The sequence below is a fragment of the Leucopleurus acutus genome (assembly GCF_964270905.1).
Source record: "Leucopleurus acutus genome assembly, chromosome: 2".
Lineage (NCBI taxonomy): Eukaryota > Metazoa > Chordata > Mammalia > Artiodactyla > Delphinidae > Leucopleurus > Leucopleurus acutus.
Window position 1 is genome coordinate 56,926,380 of NC_139143.1, and position 8,665 is coordinate 56,935,044.

General features: G+C 48.9%; 1 protein-coding gene across 1 annotated transcript; it reads right to left on the reverse strand.

Moving 5' to 3' along the window:
- Window positions 1-1,251: 1,251 nt before the first annotated feature.
- Window positions 1,252-3,352, reverse strand: IER5 (immediate early response 5). The gene has a single exon (XM_082860913.1). It carries the CDS (start codon window positions 3,152-3,154, stop codon window positions 2,177-2,179), a length of 978 nt encoding a protein of 325 aa, XP_082717039.1. The 5' UTR covers window positions 3,155-3,352; the 3' UTR covers window positions 1,252-2,176.
- Between the last annotated feature and the right edge of the window lie 5,313 nt (window positions 3,353-8,665).

Here is an 8,665-nt window from a genome sequence, read left to right on the forward strand (position 1 = left end):
ACTTAACTAACCTCTGAAAGAAAAACAAACTAATTTTAACAAGACCCTGATTAGGGAATGTTTAATTCTATGAATATATTATTTATGGTGATGAAGCATAACGTAGAAAGTTCCTTAGGCTTAATGAATCACTAATAAATTTGCAAAAATGTCAAAACACAGGCCTACTCGGCTATGACAGAAGTTCATACCGTCAGGACTTTAGGGAGGGCAAAGCACCATTCATATGCTCCTTCTGCCCAAAGGAAATTACCCTTTCTTAAAGCTTTGTCTAATGTTTCCTCAATTTCTCCCATCTCATAAACACCCAATTTATTCATGTTTTAGAACAATTCCGTCTTTTTAAGTGCTATCAACCGTATTTTAAGACACCATTCTCTGATTTGTTTCTGAAATAGATAATTGAATACCTTTCAAAATACTGAACATTTTGCCTTAGACAAAAAGCTCTTAAATGCAGTAACTGTATTAAAAAAAAAATCAATAGATGACTTGGCTGTCATCATCGAAGTGTTTCCTATGGCCCAAACACTGATGTCACCATTTGGGTGACAAAAGCAAATCAGGTTTTGCTAAATAAACTTGTCTAGCCCTCCTTGGCCTACTGTCCTTATCTAGCTTGACACAAGCTATTTCCTTTCACTGATGCATTTACTTTCTACAAATATAATTTAAAAAAATTTTTTTAAAGCACTGAAAATTCCATCCTGACATCCACTGGAATGCAGAGGTAGCCCTGATCAGCTGGGCATGTCAGTCTCATCAGCTTCCTTCATATGTCAGGTTTTTTTTCAGTAACGAAGTTGAAAGATGACCCATGTGACCTAACAGGAAACTAAAAATTTTAAGTGAAAAACACTTCCGTGGATGGGAAGGGCTTCAGAAGTTGGCACTTAAGTTATTTAATATTAGACACTGTAAGACTGGGCTGTAAAAACTCAAATTACCTAGACTTTAGAAAAGACAGTTGCAGTGACAGGTTTCAAGAAACTGGCATACCACTGATATTAGTATCTAAGAGCACTCCTCTTGATGTGGAGGAGAAATTAAACGTGTCTCTCTCGATACTTAGGGAAGCCAGCAAACAATGTCCCCAGTCTGTGAACCACTGATATTAAGAACCACACCTTCAATTTTCCACGTGGACCATAGTTCCCCTCCTCCCACTTTCCTCCCTCCCAACCCAGACAGGTGATTACAGACAAGGAGGCGGTGAAGTTGCTTCAAAATATTTAATACGTGTTAGACACGTAGTTACATTTTTATACAAAAATCAAAACAACGAAGGAGAAAATACTGTACAAAAACCTTGTCAGCTCCCCCAACCTTTATACAACAAAGACTGGAGTCACTATCTACAAACCCATAAGGTCTTTCCACTTAGGGCTTCTGTCTGTAAACTTTGTTTCCTTAAACAGTTTTTAAAAGCACTGTGTAGTAGGTCTGATCTAGAGCTTTTAAAAAATAAATCTTTTCTCTATAAACTCCGTATTTCCAAGCTTGAACTCTGCCGTGAAGTTCATCAAGCATTTTCCCCGTGGGGAAGACAAGGGCCGCTAACGCTCCCCTTTCCCAGAGTGATCACAGGGTACAAACGTTTCTTCAGGGAGAGAGAAAGGTGGGGAGGGGGAGAAACACAAGCCCCTAGTCCAGACGAAATCCCTCTAGTCTGAGGAAATCCTGTGAGGAAACGCCGCTCCTGGCCCCGGTGCGGTTCTAGCTTCACATGAGGGGTCTGTGTAAAGTCCCTTCCTCCCCCGACGGCGAACGGGGAACTCCCCGGGCCCGGCCTCTCTCGCCGCTTCCTTCTCGGTGCCGCCGGCGGCGGAAAGTCCCTGTCTGCCCCCAACCTCCCAAGCCCAGGGGAAGGGGGGATGCACTCCAGAGAGACAAAATAGTCTTCACTCAACGAGACAAACTAACAGACACAAACACAAAAGTCCACGATCGTGCTCCTCCGACACGCCTCACACTGCCCAGTCTCAAGAGGAGACCCGAGAGGCTCCGCACAGCCGGCCGCCAAGCCCGAGGGCAGTCGGTGCCGCCCGGCGGCACCCGGTCTCCTCCTCGCGCTCGGCGCCGACGGCCTCTGGGGCGTCCTCGCAGCCGGAGGGGCCCAGCCCTCACGTCGGGGCGCCCGCTGCTCAATCTCTTTCCCGCTCGGGGACCCGAGGGCTCAGAAGGCCACGATGGCAGTGCTCCAAGGGTTGATGTCTCTCAGCACCGGCTTATCGCAGCAGATCTGCCCGGGCTCGGCGGCTTCCGGACCGCTCTCCTCTCCCTCCGCTTCCTCCCGGCCGCCCCCGGGGCTTTTCCGTAAGAGTCCCGAGAAGCTGGAACCGAAGATGCTAATGAGATTAGCCACGTTACCGGTCTCCATCTCCTCCTCCTCCTGCGCGGCCGCCGCCGCCGCCCCGCCCGATTGCTCTTCTGAGTTCCGGCGGGGTTTCTTGAGCGGGGTCGAGCCGGGCGCCGGGCGGTCCGCGGGGCCGCCGCCCACGCCCTCCGCGCCGCGCTTCCTGGGGCAGACGGCGGGCGGCACGGGGGGCTCGGGCCCGGCGGGGCTAGGCGCGCGGCAGCCGTCCACGCGGGGAGATGCGCTCATCTTGTCCTCGTCCCCCGGGGGGCAGCCCCAGGGACGGCGCGCTGCCCCAGGCCCCTGGGGGAAGACGTCTGAGCCTCCGGCGGGAACCCCGGCTCCTCCGACCGCCGTCTCTCGCGGTCCCTCCACGCGGCGCCAGGCAGCTTCCGCCGCCTCCGCCTCTCCGCCCTGAAGAGTGTCCCCGGCGCCCGTCACCGGGGCTGCGGGCTCCGCGTCACCCGCCCGTGGCACTTCTAGGACGGCAGGAAGCTCCAGCTGGGGCTCGGGCTCCGGCCAGGCGGCACAGGCGGCCGGCGGAGGTGGCTCCCCCCAGCACGCGGGTGGCCCGGACACCGACTCCCCGGGCTGCTGCGGCAGCGCCGGGGCCCCCGGGTGACCGGCCAGGTAGAGTCCGGGGCACGGGTCGCTCAGGTAGACCTGGCGGGCGCTGCGGAGCACCAACGAGACCAGGAGGTTCTTGTGCAGCTTGATACCGCCGCGCTGGGCCCGCGAGTTGTAGATCTTGCCCAGGGAGATGCTGACGATGCGGTGAGCCTCCAGTTTGAACTCCATCCTGCCTCGCCTTCCCAGGGCTGGCGCGGAGGTGAGGGAGTGAGCCCCGACCCACCTTCCGAAGCTGAGACGGGAACGATAGGCGTCAACGAGTCCGCCCCGGGAGTGGAACCTGGATCTCTGAAGACCCCGAATAGAAACGGCTCCGGCGACGCGCTCGCAGGCTTGCGCCCTCCCCACCTAAGCTTGGCAGCCAGGTTGGGGTCGGGTCGCTAACTGAGGGCAGTCCGGCCTCCGGGCGCCTTATAAAGGCCTCCCGACAGCCAATAGCGAAGGGCCGCCAACCGTTCCGGGGCCGATCGCCGCGCCCTCGTGCGCCTCGCGCGGCCAATCGGAGACCGAGGAGGGGCACCAGGGCCATTCGAACGTTGGTCCCGCGGAGCAGGCTCTTAAAGGGGGCGACGCGCGCGACCGCTGACCGGCGGGTCGGGGCCAGTGCTCCGAGCGGCGGGGGCCTGGATGGCCACGGTGTTGTTTGTACTTAAACTTGCTGGCCTATGCGCTACTTGCCGGAACCAAAGCGAACTAAACCATTCGAACTTTCATCCGAGTATGGTGGTGGACTTTGCTCTGCAATAAAGTCCTGATCCTTCCCTGATCAACACTCCTCCCTCCCCCGCCACCGTTTGCAAGGCGTCACACACCCGTAAGCTCCGGGGCAACCCGATAGAAATGGAGATGATGGCAAAACGTGGCACAGGATACCCTTGGATAACAAATAGTGTTACTACAAGATATTTAGCAGATATTAATTTTGGATAAATCCCTTGCCTTCTAGAGTCACATACACTCGTTAGCACCTGTCAGTTTTAACACCGAAGAAAGAAAAAGAGGGTTCTAAAAGTTCCAAAGTTTCTGACTGCTTATCAAGGCTTTGTGTCTACGCACAAAGTTTTTGGTTCTCCACTAAAGCTAGCATCTATCACTTTGTTCTCTAGATTCTAGAACCAACACAGTTGTCACATCAGTTACAATGAAAGGTGGTACACGTTCTCCAAAATGATTTTTCTTCAACACGAGGACTGACCAGTCCACCCTTGGAAAAATCTAACAAGTTCTAAAAATACAAATAGAGAAGTCCTGTATTCCCATCATGATGTCATAATTTTATTTTGTGTCAAGGTAAAAATATAGGGGAAGAGTGTTGCGGAATTTTCTGGTCAATCAACAACTTAGTCTATTTACTGATCCTTACAGCACAAGGTTGTCCGGGGTCCTAGACTGGGTTCCTGGAGAGTCAGTTTGAGTTAGTCCAACCTAAGCTCCACCACAAACCTGCCGATGACTCTGGTAAATAACCTTAGGATGCTTTAATTTATCCAACTCTAAAAAGGAGAAATCACATACACATCTGCTCTATTATGCAGCATCTTCTGATGAATGACAACTCTCAGCAACAATCTGAGTTATAAAACTAAACACAGGGGCTTCGCTGGTGGCGCAGTGGTTGGGAGTCCTCCTGCCGATGCAGGGGACACGGGTTCGTGCCCCGGTCCGGGAGGGTCCCACGTGCCGTGGAGCGGCTGGGCCCGTGAGCCATGGCCGCTGAGCCTGCGCGTCCAGAGCCTGTGGTCCACAACGCGAGAGGCCGCAGCTGTGAGAGGCCCGTGTATCGCAAAAAAACAAAAAACAAAAAACAAAACTAAACACAGTTTTCTTGAAGTCCACGTGGAACACCGGCCTGATCTTGCATCAGGGTTTGGCCAAGTAGTGTATTTAGTTAGGAAAACTATTAGTGAAAGGTGGGCTTGATTATGGCTAATTCATAATCAGGAGGCCCCCAAAGGATGTGATGGCGCAGTAATTATCTATTCCCACAACTTAACGACAATAACAGACACCAGTTCATGAGACCCAGAATCTCTCCCCTCTAGGAATTTTCAGCTCGCGTAAAGAAGGAGATAAAATAACAACACAAGTAATTACAAAGGCAAGCCATGTGTTTTGAGTAATAACATGAGAAATTTTTTCTTCTGTTCTCTCTTTCTTTGAGAGCTGGCCGTCACTATAAAACACTAAGAGCTCAGGCTCTGAAGACAAGCTTCCTGAGTTGGAATCCCAGCTCTACTTTTTACTTGCTGTGTGACCTTTGGAAAATTACTTCACTTGTCTTGGGCTGTTTTTATCTTAAAATAGAGATAATAATAGTGTCTACCTCTTAGAGCTTTTGTGAGCAGAAAACAAGGTAACACATTCAAAGCTCTTAGAAGAGCCTGACATATAATAAACTAGCAATGGATGCCGGCTATTAGAACACATCACTCCTCACATGACTTGGGGTGGAAAAAGAGGCTGGGGAAGGAAGGAACATAGATGGGAGAAGGTAGTTGTATTTGAGGTGGGTGTTGAAAAACCCTGAGGTGGGCTCCACAAGTTCCAACCAGCAGGAGCAACAGAGTCCATTGTAGGGAACACCTCATTTGGCAGAGATACCAGGCACCCATAGTACGTGGAAAAGACTGGAAGTAGAAGCTGGGGTTACATGGTAGTGGGTTGTGGATGCCTCAATGAGGAGATGGGGCTTCCTACAGGGAGCTACTAAAAGTTGTTGAGTAAGAGAACCTCAGAATGCATTCTAGAAAGGTCAGTACCTTAATTACCACTTAATTATAAAGGGGACCACTTAATTATAAAGCTCTTGCTGGAGTTCAGGCAAAGAGTAATAAAGGTCTGAACCAGGTGGAGGTAGCAAGAATGAAAAAGCCTAGAGACAAAAGGAACTTTAGTGATGATCTGGGATGCCTTCACCCACCCAAACAGGTCACGGATAGAGCAAGCCTCGGGGGAAGCCTTCCAGACCCACCTGAGCTGGGCATTGCTCCATCCTCCACAGTGGAAGCAGACTCCTTCATCACTGTCTTCATTACTTTCTCCTGTCATGCCCAGGGCCCCTCCCAAACTGTGCTCTCATCAAAGGCAGGAGCCCATCTCATTTGTAGCCAGGAGATATAGTGAAAATATTTAACAACTGTAGGATACAGGCACTGACCATCAGGACAGAGTCCTGGAGGCCCTTACAGTGCTGGGGGTTATGGGCAGGCTCCTACAGGAGGGGCTGCGTGGCCTGGAAGGGGGGCACTCAAGAGATTCTGCCAACTGGCATGGAAGAATTTCAAGGTTTTAACACTTGGGATGGCCATACCAGGTGCATACTGAGTGATTATGCACTTGAACTAATGAATTCCTAACAATGATATTGTCTACCAGGCACTGAGCTAATCTCATATAGGCATTATGTATCATCCTTATAAAGTTCTGAAAGTCCATGTCATTATCTCCATCTACAGGTGATGAAACTAGGACTCTGAAAGGTTAAGTAATTTACAGCTGTAGGTGGAGAGGGTGGGCTTCAACTCCGAACCTATTTAACTCTAAAGCTCGAGTGTGGGGTTCTGGGGCTAGATTACCTTGTTCCACTTCTTACCTGTTGTGTGACCTTTGGAAAGTTATTTCACATCTAGGTGAAATAAGAAAATTATGTTTTTGTAACACGGGCAAGTTATTTCATCTTTCTGGGCCTCAGTCACCTGTTGTGTAAAATGGGAATTATAAGAATACCTACAGTGTTTAGTATAGTTCCTAGTGCCATTAAAACATTTATTTATCGTGATTGTTATTACTATACCAGTGCGTAGCTCAGTACTAAGCACATAGTAGGTGTGCTGTTAGCACTTGTTGAATTTTGAATGCTTTTTCTACTATACCAAGTAATAGATGGTCAATAAATGTTTGCTGACTTGAAATTGAGCCTGATCGCTCTTATTATCAGGAGTTCCTCTAATCCTGAGAACAAAACAGAACCTTGAGAACTCATCTCTGGAGGACCTGGGCTCTCATGATTAGCAAGCTTCACCTCCACTTATCGGGAAAAAAAAGGGAAAGTATAGAACGTACTCTTCTAAGCTTTAGAAAGCAGAGTTAGAATTTGCCGTCATCAATCTTTAGGATTCTCTCAGTTAAAAAAAGTTGGTAGCACCATGGGACACACTGGGGGTATCAGAAGGACAGAGGAAGCAACTGCTCTGGAAGAAGTGGCGAAAGGATGTCTATCAAGTCTGTCCTGCCCTTCCACCCCCCACCTTCTCCACTGGGACACGAGCAGATTAGCGCGCTGAGTGCTGTGGCCACAGCTGTCCCCACTCAGGCACTGTTTAGGCTCTGGCCCGAGGATTCCTTTTAACACAGCGCCTGTCTGCCCACTGCTGTTGACTTTCTCATTTGCATGACGAATTGAAGACTAAGTATTATTATCAGATGATTACAGAGCTTATATTGCCTTAAATGGAGTCTAGTCTGTGTAAGAAGAATGCCAACCCACTATGGATCACGCAAACAATAGCTCTGTGAGAAGTGACCATGGGTGAGTGAAATAACGTTATGTCCTACCTTTCAATGTGAGGACATTTGGAAATTTTTTGGGTCAAAGTTGCTTATGTAAGTGAATAATCATTTGTATGGCATCCCGAGTCCTTCAGGAGGAGAGCTCCACAGAAATATATTATAAGCACTTTTTTGTAAATAATACTCCTCTTGCTCTTCTGAGAACAGGCAAATCTGCTTTTCAACTTTTCCTCTCTCACTATTCTGGCATATTTTACATCTTTTTTTTTCTCTTGGCAGCTTGACAGCTATAGAATTTCTTTATCGTCAAAGAGCATTCGGGGCTTCCCTGGTGGTGCAATGGTTAAGAATCCACCTACCAGTGCAGGGGACATGGGTACGAGCCCTGGTCTGGGAAGATCCCACATGCCGTGGAGCAACTAAGCCAGCGAGCCACAACTCCTGAGCCCACGGGCCATAACTACCGAAGCCCGTGCACCTAGAGCCTGTGCTCCACAACAAGAGAAGCCAACACAGTGAGAAGCCCGCACAGAAGCCCCTGCTCACCGCAACTAGAGAAAGCCCGCGTGCAGCAGCGAAAGGAGCCAAAAATAAAAAAATAAATTAAAAAAGAAATAATGTTCAACCAGGGGTGGGCACCAAAACCGGCCTGTCTTTTTTTTTCTCCTCCCCGTTTCCCTTCCAAAACTGTTACAGCCCCGCCCTCTGTCTTGTCCTAAATTTTGTATGTTGGTTCAGAGAAACTTAGGATGTTTTAATGATCATCTTTGTCGTACCTCACCTCCTTTAATACGCCAAAGAAAAACAAATTCCCTCAATAAGTAGAGCGTTCAAACTCATTAAAATGAGCGTGGTACCCTCTCAAGCCACAGAATGAAAAAACACCACTATAGAAGACCCTAGACCTGCACTGTTCAATACCGTAGCCCCTAGGCCAATGTGGCTAGGGCAACCGATGAACTGAATTTTACATTTTATTTCATTCAAATCTAAAAACTGAAATAACATAAAATCCTTTTACTGAAACCCAACTTGTGTCATACTTTTGAGGTTTGAATGGTTAGCATCCAAACTGATGCTGTAGTTGTAAAACACATAGCAGATTTCAAAGACTTAGTATCAAAAAGAGAATGTAAAATATCTCATTAATGTTTTTAAGAAGGGTTACAT